This window comes from Dasypus novemcinctus, chromosome 16 (assembly GCF_030445035.2).
Source record: "Dasypus novemcinctus isolate mDasNov1 chromosome 16, mDasNov1.1.hap2, whole genome shotgun sequence".
Taxonomy (NCBI): domain Eukaryota; kingdom Metazoa; phylum Chordata; class Mammalia; order Cingulata; family Dasypodidae; genus Dasypus; species Dasypus novemcinctus.
In genome coordinates, this window is record NC_080688.1 from 71,451,024 (window position 1) to 71,468,691 (window position 17,668).

The 17,668-nt window shown below is 37.1% G+C and overlaps 1 protein-coding gene across 2 annotated transcripts in view; it reads left to right on the top strand.

Annotated features, from left to right (window-relative positions):
- Positions 1 to 12,691, top strand: part of RAB27B (RAB27B, member RAS oncogene family) — a 189,207-nt gene extending 176,516 nt beyond the window's left edge. For both annotated transcript variants that reach the window (XM_004459848.5, XM_004459847.5), the window contains 3 exons: positions 2,128 to 2,231; positions 4,631 to 4,754; positions 6,438 to 12,691. In XM_004459848.5, coding sequence (XP_004459905.1) covers positions 2,128 to 2,231; positions 4,631 to 4,754; positions 6,438 to 6,627 — 418 coding nt within the window. In that variant the 3' untranslated portion in view covers positions 6,628 to 12,691. The remainder of the gene's footprint in view (positions 1 to 2,127; positions 2,232 to 4,630; positions 4,755 to 6,437) is intronic.
- Positions 12,692 to 17,668: the final 4,977 nt, after the last annotated feature.

The window sequence follows — 17,668 nt, forward strand, 5'->3', positions numbered from 1 at the left end:
ATTAACAATTGCAAGATAGCCTTTCCACAGTAATGGGGGGAAAAGGCAATAGGGAGGCCAGTGGGGAGAAGCCCGTAACCCAGATGTGGGTGTTGGGAAGGCTGCTTAGGGCAGTGATATTTCCTCAGATACCATTGTTTATATTCATATAAGATGGGTGAGTATTAGCCAGGCAGAAGAGGTGGGAAGTGAGGGAAGCAGTTGGGAGAGGTTACCCACAGAAAAGAGCATATGTGAAAGTCCAGGGGAGAGAGTGAACTTTCTAAGAACTAACAAGAATCAAGAGAGGAAGCTGGATTAATAAGCAAAAATCAGTTCATGCAGAGCCTTGACAGTCTCGTCTACTAAGGAGGTTGGGCGTAATATTAAGAGCAAGACATAATAAACTGTTTAAAACTGTTTAAAATGATTGATGATATCATCAATGGGAAAGTGTGTGGTGTGTGCTGGAGGAGTGGGGTCTAAATGAAAATGAAGAGAGGAAGCCTATTTAGAAGGCTGTAGAAGTTGTCCAGGTGAGAAATAATGGCCATCAAAACCAGAGTAATGACAGGTAGGTGGTCAGAAATGAGCAGTCAAGAGGTATTTATTCATTGTTTACATGTAGAGGGTTAAGAAGAGAAGGAGGTTATAGCAACCAGAAGGATGGTGATGCCACTGGCAAATAGAAATCAGAAGGAAGGGCCGGTTTGATTTTGGACTGTGAAGTTGGAGGTATCTGATGTTCCTCCAAGAGGAAATATCCAACAAATATCTGGGCACACAGTGTGAAGGGCAGGAACAATCTAGGATTATAAATTTTGGGGTCCTCAACAACAGGCAGTAATGAAACCCGGGAAGTAGATGAGATTACACAGTGAGAGTATGTAGAGTGAGAAGAGGTCAAGAACAGAATCCCAAGGAAACCCACACAAAGGAATTACTGACAGACTGAGAAAGGACTAAAGAGGGGGAGAACACTTAGGATGGGAAGTGATACCTTTCTCCATTTCAAAGATACATGCCTTTTCTAAAAACCCAAGTTCACTTCTTTATCAGGTATAACCTAACCCCTCTCTGGCCCCTGTGTGCAGTCTCCGGTTTTGCCCTTCACTAACACGGAGGTGGATCTCAGCACATCCTCAGCATCTGCCCTGTGATCCCTTTGCACCTTCAGCATTGTTCAGCAGTGTGGACTTCAGTAAAGATGTTAGAGGGTGGCAGGTAGTGGAGAAAAAGTCTTTACATTGTGCATGACAGCATAGTCTTCAAAATCCTCCATTAGAGGGAAGTGGATGTGGCTCAACTGATAGAGCGTCTGCTTACCATATAGGAGGTCCAGGGTTCGATACCCAGGGCCTCCCGACCCATGTGGTGAGCTGGCCCTTGCTCAGTGCTGATGCACACAAGGAGTGCCATGCCATGCAGGGGTGTCCCCCACATAGGGGAGCCCCATGCACAAGGAGTGCGCCCCAAAGGAGAACTGCCCTGTGTGAAAAGCACAGTCCACCCAGGAGTGGTGCAACACACACGGAGAGCTGACGCAGCAAGATGATGCAACAAAAAGGGACACAGATTCCTGGTAATGCCTGACAAAAATGCAAATGGACGCAGAAGAACATACAGCGAATGGACACAGAGAGCAGACAACCGGGGTGGGGGAGCAGAAATAAATAAAATAAATCTTTAAAAAAAAAATCCTCTCATTTATCCTGACCTTCCTTCAGTTCGCCTCATCATCTTCCTCTTCTTTCTTCTCATCTTGCATTTTCCTTAAAAGACCCAGATGTCAGCGAACTCAAGTTTAGCCCCAAATGCTTATAAAACAGTATTGTCACCAAAGTTTTTTTTTTCCCTACAAAAGAATTCTAGTTCTAGTTGCTAACAAGTTGTGGTTTTCTTCATATGATCACACAGGCATTAATTTTCAGGCTACTGAAACCCATGTGGTATCTTCTGGACACAAACAAGGCAGATTAAAAATTAAATACATACATAGAGTTAATATTTATATTAACAGTTTATTTTTAAACATTGTAATTGATTATGTCTTGCTCTTAAGATTAAGCCCAACCTCCTTAGTAGACTAGACCGTCAAGGCTCTGTGTGGACTGACTCTCAGAACTTTTTGCTGTGCTTTTTTGGCAGGTTCCGGAGCCTCACCACCGCGTTTTTCAGAGATGCCATGGGTTTCTTATTAATGTTTGATCTCACCAGTCAACAGAGCTTCCTGAATGTCAGAAACTGGATGAGTAAGTGGGATCAAGTAACTTGAATTAGCCACTTCAGGAGCCAACACTGGTAGTTGCCTGTTTGCCTTATAAGATGTAATCAGATTGGGTCCCACAGATTAACTTTGGGAAGCCACAGGTCAGTATGTCATGTGTCACCTTCAGAGTGGTAGCTTGTTTGTGGCTGACCCAAGATGGCTTGGAATTGTATTCTCTTTTGACACCCTTCTTGGAGGGAAGCCCATCTGGCTTCATTCCCACCTTTCCTAAGGTCTAAAAGACAATGAATTCCACTTGTAGAGTAAGTCCTGAAGGATTTCTTACAACTGAACATACTACAACATCTGTTACAAACACATGCACCTAAAATGTGTTCAAGGACTACAGGGTTAACTACTCCAGAGCAGACCACCCACATGAAGAGAAGGTAAGTTTTGTCAGTCAGTCAGCTCACATTGTAATTTTGCTTGATGGAAACTTATATGGAAAAATCCTCAGCCTCCATGGCAATTCAGACATAATATGAAGTTTAAAAGTTACCTAGTGAATTATTAAAGCTGGTTGGACATACCAACACAGCAGACTATTATTAGATTTTTTTCCTTTATTTTTTAAATTCACGTAGCACCAAAGAGATATTTGATTTGTATTTTTTATTACAAATGGGACTTGATTCTAACAGGATAGACAGCAGAGGGAGAGAGTAATTCTCCTACAGGGCTGGTGCTACTTTTATCATTTCCAGATTTCTTGGGGTTGTCTGTAGCCAGGGTGGTAATTTATAAATTTGGAATCATATTATTCTGCTTCTCAAATCTTTCCCATCTTGTTTGGATTAAAATCCAGAGTCCTTGCCCCATCTATGAAAGCTTGTCTGATCAGGCCTGCAGCTTCTTCTCTGATTTCACGCTCACTCTGCCAGGCTCCCTGGACTCCAGCCGGAATGGCTGTCTTGCTATCTCTCAGGCCAAAAGAGTATTTCTGCCACAGGGCCTTTGCATTCCCTATTTCCTCTACCTTGATTACTCTTTTCCCATTTACATCCATGTCAAACCTTTTCAGAGAGGTCATCCCCTGCATACTCCACCTCCATCTCCATCAGACCATATCCCCTCAGCACGTGTTATATTTTACCCGGGCACCTGCCACCACCTGATACTATATTACATATTTCTTTGTTTATTTGTATTTTGGCTTTCTCCACACTAGAAGGTGAGCACCATGAGGGCACATTCTTTGTCTATTCTGTTCCAGTGTGATACTCCAGAGCCTGGATGAGTAGTGCCATAGAGCAGATGCTCAAAAACATACACATATGCACACACATATATATATTTAATGACTTTTTAACGTAAATTTAGTAACAGACTTTTTACCAATGGGGAAAAAAATCAACAAATTCCAACTTTCTTAATTGCTTCTCCAAATGAGTGTTTATCTTAGGATCTCTTTCCTTTTATTATTCCATTTCCTTTTCCAAATTTTGATGATATTGTTAGATTCTGAAGAGATAAGGGACTTTCAGTGAATAATTCATTAATCCTTTTTCAAGGCAGATGGGGCTCTCCCTTGTTTTTAAAAATCTCCAGAAGGATAGTGTTGGGACATAAGATAATTAATCGCCATGTCTAATATAAACACTCTGATTTCTAAGACTCAAATAATTAGCATTACAAGAAAAGCCTTTGTCTTTCCTCTGGCCTCTGCCAGACAGCACATGATGTGCCTTAAGACAAACTTTAAAGTAGTCCCGTAAGCACAGTTTAACAGGTTTCTTTTCTTAGCTTGCTTTCTTTTATCTATTCTTTTTCCTTCCAACCTCCTTTCCACCCTCTCTCCCTTTCTTTATTCTTTCCCTTCTTTATATTCCCTTTTTTCCCCTGGGATGATAGTCCTGGATGAAAGAAGAGAAAAACAAATTATCTATCTTTAAATTTGCTACTACACAAATTGGTGGTGGTTCACTATAAAGAATACCACCATCTACTCTTTATAGATGATCACTGTGGACTTTTGGGAGACGGGAATGTCTCAGCCTTCTAAAAGAGGCAGCAAATGTGTGGACTTTGAAATCATGTTCTGTTTTCTCCATGTATATTCAAGGAACAAATGGTATGACTCTATGTCAGCTGCAGAGGGCATTTCCTCAGATGTCGAAGAGCTTTGGTGATAGCTATTTATACAGGTGTCCAGATGGATTATGTCTAACCTTCACAGTCTGCAATTTGTGAGGCATCATCCCCATTTGACAGATGAGGAAACTGAGGCTGAGAAAAGTGAAGTAACTTGACATATATAACATAACTCATCTGCAGCCAAGCTAGCGATGAGTAATTAGATTAAGAATCTGGAATGTGAGCAGTCATTTGACATCACTTGTTTATAGCTAACTTGCTGGTTCCATCTGCTTTCTTTCCAAGGCCAATTGCAAGCAAATGCTTATTGTGAAAATCCAGATATAGTATTAATTGGCAACAAGGCAGACCTACCAGACCAGAGAGAAGTCAATGAGAAGCAAGCCCGGGACCTGGCCGACAAATATGGGTAAGCTACTTATGCTGAGAGGTCCTCTGACTCCCTACACTGCTGTTTAAGTGATGGAGTAGAGACAGGAGATTTATACTAGGAGGAGTCCCCTTGAGTCAAGAATGGTACATAAATTATAAAGCTCTTCCAGAAGAGTATATGTGACGTTTTTAATGAATGAATAATAATAATGTCAGCTAACATTTATCAAAAACTTCTTATGTGCTAGGAACTCTCCCAAGACTTTAACCTGTTTAACCCCCTCATAAATATATGTAAGATATACTAGAGTTATTCCTTCTTGCATATGAAGAACTGAGTCACCAAGAGATTAAATAATTTATGGAAGGTCAAGTAGCTAATATGTAGCAGAACTTGAATTCATCTGGGCAGTCCAAGAGCAGAGCTCATGTTCTTAACCACTATACCCTACTGCCTCTCAATTAGTAGATGTAAAACTCTAAGGAAACTATCTGACTTGGAAATGATATTGCAAGCCTTATCCTCGCTGAGCGTGAATGGCAATATTTGGAATATATTTGTCCCATGCAATATTTGGGACATACTTCTACTAAAAAAAAGAAATCCATTATTTATCTGAAATTCAAATTTAACTTAAACTGTCCTATATTTTTCTTAGCTAGATCTGGCAGCCCTATACTTAGCACATTTATATGTGTGTCTGTATTTTAATATAGCATTTTGCTATGAAGAATTTCAAAAATATAGAAAAGCATAAAGAATAAACTAACAGAAGGGGGTAGCAGTGACCACCATCTATATTAGTAACAAGAACACCAGGCATGGAAGAAGCCTAGAAAACTTTGATTTAACTGATCTTGCCAAGCATAGCTGAGCCAGGTTGCTTTCTCTTTCCCAGCTCCCCTGCCCTCAGCTTCCCACTCTAAGACTATTACTGAGTTTTCCTTCTTCATCGGATTATTTCCTACTCACAACATATGCAGCATTATACCATTCAGAAGGCCAAAAGAATTATGCTTAGAGAACCCCCCAAGCTTGCAATGTCTCTGGCAGGGGACACAGTGAGATTTCTTTTGCTACTTGCTGGTCACAAACCATTAAGATTGCAAGCCTTAAAAATAACTTGAGGTTTCTCTTCTGAAAGTTTTTTTTTAAAAGAATCTTTAGTCAATTAGTCATTTATAAACTAACTTCCAAGATCTAATTTGTCGTTTTTTTTAAAAACTTTAAAGCATTTTCACTGTATCAGCCAATTTTTTTATGGAAGAATTCTCCTTGAGAGTGTTAAAAATCTATATGTGTTCTTGGAACTTTTAATTCCAAATAAATGTAGGCTGTATTCACATGAATACCCCATCCCATTCAATGCATGCTGAACTTCTAAAACAGATTTCTATATAATTGATTAGAAGGGATGAAACATTTTAATGATAATATTGATCTCTTGTTCAAGCATTTTTACCTCTTGAAAATGCATTAGCTGTGAGTTCCTAAGTACCTCATCTCAGCTTCCTTGTCCATCAGAGTGGTTATACCCATAATAAAGAGCAGCTCACTAATTTTTACTCACTGAAAATAAACAAGGATGCTTTCCAACTTAGCCAGGAAAATCATGATCATTTTACAATCTCTCAGCCAGTCATGTTTTTGCATGCGTGACACATTTGTGCAATTTGTTGTATCTTTTATGATGTCAACTTGTCATCTTTTCTATGCTAGCATCCCATATTTTGAAACAAGTGCAGCGACTGGACAGAATGTGGAGGAGGCTGTGGAAACCCTTCTGGACTTAATAATGAAACGAATGGAACAGTGCGTAGAGAAAACACAAGTCCCCGACACTGTCAATGGTGGAAACTCGGGAAAGCTTGATGGGGAAAAGCCAGCAGAGAAGAAATGCACTTGCTAGACTACTTTGTGTATGAACTGACAGTCAAGGACCCACCCAAATAGTACTTCCAAAAACAGTGACAAACCACAAAAATTGTTGTTGAATAGGCCATGCACACTGGCATGTCTTTCTTTTTCTGCCAGAAAATCTATTTTAAGAAAGCAGAATAGGCAGCATATTGAAAAGACTTGCCTAGTGATACCCCAGATCCCCTCCAAACAAGATCAAGTACTTCCTAACATGATCTCAGCATCATGGATGCTCAGTTTTGTTTGCTTATAAAGAGGATGAGTATATAATATAGTATACAGGAAGAAATATTAGCAAATTTTAAATCAGAACAAAAATTACTTTACCATATTTGGAAAATGGGTGGACTACTAAAATGAGAACATAGGAAGATGTTTTGTTTTTTAAGATTTTACATCTCACGTAGAATCTGATTCATACTTCTGTTTGCATCGGGGAAATCTATTAGCTAAAAGTGGATGCACAGTGAAGACTTTTAGATGGTTCAATATGAATGACATTACACCCAATAAGCTGTACTTGAATGACTAAATCACTGATAAGGTTATGATAGGATGAATGTCAAACTTCTGCTAAAAATGGCACTGTGTAATAGTGCCATTTTTATTTTCTTGTGGACAAGAACAGAACTGTGAGTGACTAAGTACAAGAGAAATGTCCTGGGGCAGGGAGGAGGAAATGAAAGTATTCAAACACGGTATTTGGACAGCTGAGATTAAATGTCTATATGCTACAGGGGAGTTATTTTGCCAAATTTCACTCAAGCCAATTAAAAGTTGACATTATCTGTTGGGATTAAGGGCATCTCCAGGAGGTTTCCATTTCAAGCAAAATTTTAGAAGTTGGGTCAGTGTTTAGCATCACATTTCAGTTTTCTTAGCAAATGTTGATAAATAGTCACAAGGAAAAATTAGAAGATTGCTATTTATTAAATCTTTTTTCAAAAATGCCATCAAGGAAAACTATTTAGTTTTAAACATTTTTGGTTCAGGTAAAATATGTTTGTGTTCCTTGAAACAAAAAGGACTATTAATTGTTTCTTTTTAATTTACCAAAGCATTGGAAATCTTAAATCATATTTCTTTTCTCCAACCTGCACCCATCAATAACAGAAATGCAGGTGTTCATTTTATAGATCAACAACTTCAGAATAATAATGTGTTAATTCTGTGGTCACTCTGAATGTTCATGTCATTAATCACATACATATTGATGATACCTCATGTTGTATTACAATATATCATTTGCTTTTAGTTTGCTTATTAAAGGCAAATTACCCATGGTCGAACAATATTTAGAGTTTGCGTGGGTGTGAAACTGAATCTCATTTCACCAGAAATTTGTTAATTGCTTTATTTTTCACACAAAACTGCCCTTTCTTCCCCCAAATGCTCACAAAACTACTTCCTGTTAGCCTCTTATTATTATTGTGTCTAAACTAATATTACATTATTTTTATCTTAGTTCCTGATAAACATAAGCCATGCCTATCAAACTGATTATTATTTAAATATTCCAGACACTTTTTCAATAAGTTATCACTCACTCTCTTTGACAAAGGCAAGCTACTTCAAGTTTTCTCTTTTTATTATGACTGTATGATTTTTCAGCAGGGTGGCTCCTCTTCCCATCTAGTTTTGCCCATTAAGCATCATTTTTCCATATTCTGTGCTTTTTTTTTTTTTTTTTTTGCAAAGTTACAAAAGCTTTGGAAACTCTAAGTCAAAAACCCCCTTCAGCCTCTCCCTACCCACCTCCACCTGGCACTGCATCCATTTTAGAAACACCAGACACATTCAAAAAAATGTCTTTTTATAATGTTCTTACAATGGAATAGACTCAGAAATGAGCTATGAATCACAGTACTTTGGAAGCTTTTGTGGGGTGGGTCCTTGTCAAATTCTCAGCAGCTCCTCTACTTTCTCTAGCACCCTGCCAGCCTCTAAGATTGATCACAGTTGGCTGTTACTGCCAATGGTTTTTTTCTATAAGATACTCTTCCTTATCTCTACACCTGTGCCATGAAGGTAGAAAACTACTAGATAACATTTAAGATGTTTCTTCTGAATGAAAAGTGAGCAGAAGCAATATAACCATTGTGTGGCAAAATTTGGTGAACTTTTGTAGTTATTACACCAATTTTTCCTTCAGATTTAAATTTAAATTGTGATGCCCCTGCATTTCTGTAATGGGAATGAACTGAATCTTAAGCTTTATAAAACCCTGAAGAAGTATTCTATTTTTGATATGTCTTTTTATTTCTGTTCATTTTCCATTTACATGATTGATTGACTTATGCCAAAATTCTGTCATTGTCAGTTTTTTAACGAGTGCTTAATGAGGGTCTATTCTAAGATTATGTTATTTCATAGCTATAGCATGAGGTGAAGTGTGGCAATGCTCATAACTGTAGAACTATGCCTGTAAAAATAAGAATTATTGGGTAATCTAAAGAGGAATGAAATTTAAAGCATAAAAGAAATTTAAGATATTATTCTACTTGTAAAAACAATACCTGATCTAAAAAGTATTCTCTCCATGCACTTTGATATCTGATATTACCATTACTAGAAATTTCATTATTTCAGAAGTAATAGCTTGAGATCATTCATTTTGCAATTGCCAATTAATCCAGTGCCATGAGGTACACACAGCTTTAAATAATTGCAGGCCCTCTTCATCCCACAACAGTATGTATTTTTAGCCAAGATGTATCCTGATACTGATTATCTCCCAAATGCTTTAGAAAATATTATCACATTTTGGAGAAATTTTAAATGTATATGAAAATTTCTGTACACATAATACAGAAACCATTTTCCTAGTGTTTACACTGATTGATGTTTACATTGCTCTAACACTGTGCCTCAGATACCTCTGTGACCAAATTTGTCTTCAGCCACATAACTCATTTTCTATAATGTTCTGTTGTATGGAGAGTTCAGAGAGGCACTCACACAGCTAATGATCTTCTGATGTCTTCGGCAAAGAATTCAAAGACTTTATTGGAATTTGGAGATTACGGCCATCATTTCCTAGTCTTCTAGCTCACTTCTCATGGAGTGGGCATTCCTTGAGACTCTTAAGCATAATTAGATACAGAGTTGGCTTTTAATGTAAAAAGAAAAATCCTCTGGGGAAAAAATAGGCAAGAAAACACATTTGTTTTCGTCCAAACCTAAAAGGTCAGCAGAGAAAATGCTAAATGCTTAGTTGAGTTTGTGAATCTCTACATGAGTTATAAAACTTTCAATTTGCCACTCTAACCACTTTGCTCTCATTTCCATATTATCAACTATCACACTGCAAAAAAATTCAAAACCAACATTTTCTAAAGTAAATATGGAATCTGCTGTTTTTGACTGGAGGGATCAGGGGAGTATCTTTGTTATACTTCCAGTATAAGTTATTCTTTGGTGACATGTACAGGTAGGATGAACAGGGCAAGAGTTTTTAATCATCCCCCTCTCCTTTATAAGAGAGAGAAACTCAACCATAGAAAAGGGCATGCCTACATTAAGAATAAATGGCAACCAAAATATTCTTTACTCTAAATTGAATCCAATGGAAATCAATAAATTTGATGAAGCCCATGTATATTCTCACCAATGGAGGTGGAGTGAGCACAGTAGTTAGAGAAGCAATAGATACAGTATAAGATGAGTTCTAGACTATAATCTGGACCCATGATTGTCAACATGCTGTGTTCATGGAGCAAGATGGTTCATTGCTTTGTGTCTCTGTTATCTTTAAAACGGCACATACGCTTTCCTCTTGTGTGTCACACTAAAACATTGTTGAAAAATCCTTGTCCATAAAGGATTTAGAGCCACAATCTAAATCTCAAACTATAAAAAAAAAATATTTCAAGTCTCTGATTTCCTGAGATATTTACTCTTTTAAAGGAAGATCTGAGAGCTCATATTAGCTCAAGTATGGAAGAAAAAGTTGTGTTTCACCCTCTATTATCAAGCTGTAAAGAATAAAGTCAAGTATATTTGATATTTTATGGACAGATTTATCATTTTGAAAGATGCCAAGATTTATATTTGAAAAGGTTGTCTAAATATTCAGCATAAGCTCTATTTTCTTCTTGATCTTTGACCAAGATTACTTATTTCTGCAGAGCATTCTGAGCTGTCTTAAATATGGAAAATGGATATAGACTATTACCTGGCATGAGTGTTGTCTCAGTGCTTTATAAATCCACACAGCTATTTGTCTCATAAAATGGAACTGATAAAAACAGTTGTTAGATATGTGGGGGAATTTTATAAACTTATTGCCTTAGAATTCTTGTATGGAGACCAAATCACAGAGGCACTATGGAGTAAGAACATAAAGACAGATAAGAAAGAAACATTGTCTTAATAGTGTTCTTAATATGGAGGAACATGGAGAAGGTCATATTTGAAAGATTGATTTTTAGGTAGAGAAAAAATGCTTAGTAACAGAGTTTTTACTAGTCAATGGCAAATAGTTATCCATAATTTCTTATCTCCAACTAGAGATTTATGCCCTGAGAACTAAGCTAATAAGAATGTTTAAAGATAAAATATTTCATTGCTGGCATCAAAATTTTAGAAACTTAGAAATATTTTTTTCCTTTATGTGAATTTAATTTTCTCATAAATTGTGCTTTAATTTTGCAAGGAATAGCATCACATAGATGCTTTACTGAAGAGTTCTTGGTACCAACAACAATCTGCAGCTGAGATATTTTCTAACTTTGTATGTAGAGAGATTATTTAAAAAAACAAGTTTAGTGTCCAATGATGGACTATTTAAAACCATGTCACTTTTGGGAAAAAATATATAAAGGCTTCATCTTTGGAGTAAGTGGTCTAAATTTGGTTCTTTTTCCCTTCCTTTCCAACAGATTGTGGAAGTCATGGCTAATATCCTTCAACTGACTTAGTCTTTAAGGACCATTAGCAAATTCCAAAGAAGCCAGTATGCTTGTCCTTAACCTAATAGATTCCTTGTTTAACCAGCAGTTGTGGTCCTTATATCTGTTGGCACATCAAAATAGCAAAGTAACAATGTATGCTTATCTTCTGTCTCCAGGTTATTTTTGCAAATGCTCTGAGAGGAAGCCTAAAGTTGTTGAAAGGAAAATGTCAGAAAGCACAGTTTGGTGACTGTGGGTATGTCATTAAATACCTCGCTGGTTTCTCCTCATGTGAGGCTTAAAAACTCTCGGTGACTGACCAGATTTTTGTCAAGTTCGTATGAGAGCATATATAAAAAGGCGATTTGTTATTTGTGTTTCATTTCATGAAGAGGCACTATTACCACAAGATTGTCACTGCTAACAAAACCACAGTTATAATTTAAATCATTTGTTATGAAAAGAAGTGTCATTAGCAGGGACAAAACACTGATTTTAGTTGCAGTATGGGAAACTACAAATGTCAGCCAACTTTTTGTGCTCATCATAGTTGATTGAAAATGTTTAATATATGTCAAGTTATGGAAAAAATGAGTCCTATTTCATTTTGTGTGTCCTCTTGTATTTCTTTCAAGGAGATCAATTACATTCTAGATAATATATGACAATTTGATCAAAATCCTTTTTGTACTGTAGGGCTTTTGTGTCTATAGCCTTGTAAGCGATACTGATTGTATCTGAAATTATTTAAGAAAAGTAAACTTGCTTTACTTAATATGTTGAAAGTAGATAAGGTTCTGACATAACAATGAAGTTTTTTTTACTGTGTCCCAACAAGTCACCTTTGAGCAATGTTAGCCTCATTTTTAGATTAGCACGTTTGGTTGTTTTGTCTGTCTTCTACACAGATCTCTGTTTGGTCCAATGCTATGGATGTAACTTAAAACTTTAAACCATGGAGTTTTTATTCTACATGCCCCTGAATAGAATGTGCTGCCTGACACTGTTGGGTCATTATTTTGTTGTACCAAAGTTCAAGTGGCTTCAGAAATCATAGCATCCAAGATTTTGTGGTGTCTGACTTTGAATACTATGGTTGAAAACTATATTCAGTAATTGTTTCTGCACACTTTTCAAATAAAAATGCATTTTTATCAATTATTTTGTGTTCCTAAAGCAACCTTATTTCTGTGTGGAAGCTGGCTATATGGTATGTGAGGAATATTAAGTTGAGAGCAACATGGAAGGTGTATCATACTGAATATGGTATCCATTCAGAACTATTACATAAGAAGTCATTCAGACTCAGCCAAGTGATTTCTATTCATTTCCCCAATCTTTCTTATTTGTTTTTTGCTTAAACATCAGGCTTTAAAGAGAAATTCTCTAATACTTTTGAATTATAAATTCATTAACAGCAATTAACATGCAGTATTTTATGATACACAACCCACATATTATAATTCAATTCTCCACCCCTAACAAAAGGTGGTGGTATCTGCCTTCATTGCAGACTGGAAGGGCAGGTGTTCAAAACCAACTCAAGACCACAACCATATAGCTTCCTTTAAAATGTTCATTTGCAAAGGCTGCCTTTTTTCCCAGAGTTTCTCTTTCTCCATATGTTACTTAGATAGGCTTTGCCAAGATAATGTTGCATTCTTAATTTAAAGATAAACAACTCTGCCACTGCAAGCAAATAAATCCTTGGCACCATCCTCTCAGCTTTACTCCCCAGTAGCAGTAATGCTGTTTCACACAGGCAGAATCTTTTGCCCCTGGGTTCATCTTAAAGAAGTCAAGATAAGTCATTAGGGGATTTGCTTTCCCTAATGATTTCATATGATTTTTAGATAGTCATAACATTCCCCACAATGAGGAATAAAGTAGGCATCCTGATATTCACTATCTGCAAGGATAGCATATCTATTTTTACTACTGGATGCAAGGTATGTTGTATTATCCCCAGTTCGAGAATTTCATTTCTAACATGTATTGCTGTTTGTGAAGTAAGACTAGCTGTAATAAATGTGAGAACTGCTCTTCTGTTGGAATCTCAGGTAACTTGCACTGTGGTTCATAATGCCAAGACACCAATTACAATTCAACTAAATTAGAAAAGCTTTGTAATAGTAATTGGAGTTTTGCAATTATTATAGTTTTGGACCATTTTTGTAATTTTCATTATGGGAAGGGAAGTGAAGGGCAGGAAAAGGGGAACCGAAGGGGAAGGGGCCAATTAGTTTGACTGATTTGTATTTTGACCCTGCTCAGTCACTCTTACAGTGATTTGGAGTCGTGGAAATAAATGTATTGGACTATAAATGTGCCTTGCCTTTCTCCCACTCTGAACAGCCTCCCCTAAATTCCAAGAGCAATTCCATAGAAGACCTTTAGGCAAAGAAGGCAAGCCAAAGCTAGACGCTTGAATGATGGTTGCGAGTTTTCTCTTCACTGCCCTAACTAAGCCCATGGGCTTTCTCACCATGTAAAGGAAGTGTAGCCTGAGGAGATGTGCAATACAGATTCCTAAAAATTTTAGCTTACCATTGCTTGGAGTTCAAAGAAGAGCTGAAAGGAAATAAAAGGAATGGTTCCATACGAAAGAAATAGAAGAGAACAAGTTGCTTGGAAATGGATGGACCTGGTATTGGGACTTACTAACCATCTTGCGGCCCAGCCCTGTGCCCTCCTTGCTGTTCCGGCCAGCCCGCCGGCTGCTGTCCCCGCCTCCTCAGATGTTAACCTCAAAGAGAGAGGTCATATTTCAAATTACAATCTTATTGAAATCACCCATCTACAGTTATATTTTAATTTGTTGCCCAATTAAAAATTACAACCCCAACATTCACCACTGGTAATGCCCTACCTTAGGTTCTGCTTTATTTTTCTTCACAGTAAATTGAGGAGTTAATTATCTGTCCTTCTTCATTTGATGCATCTTCATAAAGGAAGAGAAAATTCCTCCCTTTCTCCCTTCCTTCCCTCTCTCTTTCTCACATTCTCTTTTGTTACTTAACTGCTATATCTCTGGTACCTAGACCAGTGCCTGGCAAATAGGAACATTTAGTAAAGAGTTGTTGAATGAATAATTAAGTTTTACATCTACATGAAAAGCTGACTCAGGTGAACCATAGAATAACATAGTGCTTTTTATTTTCCTACTTCATGGAAGTAAGCATTATGTACAATAAATTGCATACAATTAAATTGTGCAATTTAATGAGTTTTGGCATAGAACATACCCATGAAAACATCACCATTATCAAGACAATGAACAATCTTTCTTTCTTTCCACTCCTGTCCCCAGACAAACTCTGATTTGTTCTGTCACTATCAAATTATACAGTAGGTCCTTTTTAAAATCAGACTTTTGTCACTGCATTAGTAGATTGTTCCTTTTTATTACCAAATTATTTTCCACTGTATGGATGTCCCACAATGCATGGATGTTGTGGCAGTTTGATATTATTTATGAATTCCAAAAAGAGATGTAGATTATGTGTGTAAACTGGTCTGTTCCTCTGGGTATGACACTCTTTAATTGTACTAAATTCAAGATTAGGGCTTTGATTCAACCACATCAGTAAGGTGTGACTCAGGGTTGAGTCCCTGCCCCCTTGGTGAGCTGATAGAAACAGACACACACACACACAGAAGAAGACACAAGAGCTCCAAAGACATGGAAGAGAGAGAACTGTGCCAGTTTTGATCCTGGAGCCTTGGGAAGTGATGAGCCACTTGCCTGATAATTTGCAGCCAAAGAGAATGAAGCCTTAAGAGGAAGAAGAAAAGAGAGACCAGGCAAGGGTCACCCGCCATCTTGCTTCAACATGTTGTAACAGACTTTGGGTGAGGAAGTACCTCTTTTGGTACCATGAGTTGGATTCTTTAGGGCCTTGTAACTGTAACCTTTTACCCCAAATAAATACCCTTTATAAAAACCAAGAGTTCTGGTACTTTGCATCAGCACCCCTTTGGCTGACTAATACAGATGTTCATCCAGTCAACTGTTAACAGACATATGTTTTCTGTATTGTTTCAGTTTTTGGCTATTACAAGTAAAGGTGCTGTAAATATTCATGTGCAAATCTTTATGTGGACAGAAGCTTTTATTTTTTCTTGTGGAAAGGCCTGGGGTGAAATGCTGGGCCAGGTGGCTGGTGATCTTTAACATTTTAAGAAACGGTCTGTTTTCTCAGGTGTTTGTACCGTTTCATGTTTCCTCCAGTGGTGTGTAAGTCCATGTGCTCCACAGTCTAATATTCTACAGTCAGTTTTTTAATGTCTAAGGTCAGTTTTTATTTTAATTTCTGAAAAAGTGTCCAATTCTTATTATTAGATTCCAAGGACATAGGATTACATTTCAACACACATTATTAGAATAAACATAACATAGGGGGAAAAAGAATGTTAAAGACTGAACAAGTTTGTTGAAAGTGTGTATAAAGGCAATTAGCATGGAGAATTGCTGTGACACATTACTTTTTTAATCATTCTCATAGTGAAAATAAGCTTAAGTTATGAGACAAACAGAAATTTCCCTTATTAAATTCCTCTACAAATACTTTAATAAACAATGTGTATAAAATATTTATACATTTTAATGTCACAAATGAATTGGCTTCTTGCTTACTAGCTAATCAAATCAAGTTGGATAACAGTACTACTTTGAGGATAATGTATATCAAAAGGGTTTTTTTTAAAGAGAAGTTGTATGTTTACAGAAAAATCATGCAGAAAATAGAGTTCCCAGGTACCTTCCCCCCATATGCACATATAGTTATACATACCATTAACATTTTGCATTAGTGTGGTATCTTTGTTACAAATGATGAAAGAATATTAATATAATTTTACTATTTAACTATAGTCCATAGATTATATTAGGGTTCACAATTTGTGTTGTACAGACCTACATATGTTGTATTCTTGTACCAGATAAACAATCTAAAATTTCTCCTTTTAATAATTCAAACATAAAATTCAGTGGTGTTTATTACATTCACAAAGTTGTGCTACCATCACCACCAACCATTACCAAAACTTTTCCATCACCCCAAAGAGAAACTCTGCACCAATAAAATATTAAGTTACTATTCTCTATCCCAATCCCAGCCCCTGGTAACTTGTATTCTAATTTATGACTCTATGAATTTGCTTGCTCTAATTATTTCATATCAGTGAACTCAAACAATATTCGACCTTTTGTGTCTCTCTTATTTCACTAAATATGATGTCTTCAAGGTTTGCTCATGTTGTCACTTGTCAAAACTTCATTCCTTTTTCATAGTTGAATAACATTCCATTGTGTGTTGTATTAGTCAGCCAAAGGGGTGGTGATGCAAAATACCAGAAATTGGTTGGTTTTCATAAAGGGTATTTATTTGGGGTAGGAACTTACAGATACCAAGCCATAAAGCATAAGTTACTTCCCTCACCAAAGTCTATTTTCAAGTGTTGAAGCAGGATGGCTGCCGATGTCTACCAGGGTTCAGGCTTCCTGGGTTCCTCCCTTCCAGGGTCTTGCTTCTCTCTGGGTTCAAGGTTCCTTTCTTCCTGGAGTTTGCTTCTCTTTCCTCTGTGTGCTTACTTCCCAGGGTGTCAGCTTAAGACTTTAGCATCAAACTCTAGCATCAAAACTCCAACATTAAGAACCCTCAACTCTGTCCTTTGCCATGACTTTTATCTGTGAGTCCCCACCCACCAAGGGGTAGGGACTCAATGCCCTAATGACATGGCCCAATCAAAGCCCCAATTGTAACTCAATCATGCCCAGGTACAGACCAGATCACAAACATAATCCAATATCTATTTTTGGAATTCATAACCATATCAAACTGCTACATATGTATATACCGCATTTTGTTTATCCATTCAACTGTTGATGAATACTTGGGTTGCTTCCATCTTTTGGCAATTGTGGAGAGTGCTGTTATGAACATCAGTGTGCAAATATCCATTTGAGTCCCTGCTTTCAATTCTATGAGAAACTGCCAAATTGTTTTTCATGGAGACTATAGCATTTTATGTTCCCAACAACAGTGAAAGAGTGTTCCTATTTCTCCACATCCTCTTCAACACTTGTTATTTTCTGTGTTTTTAAGAATAGTCATGGGAAGCAGATGTGGCTCAAGT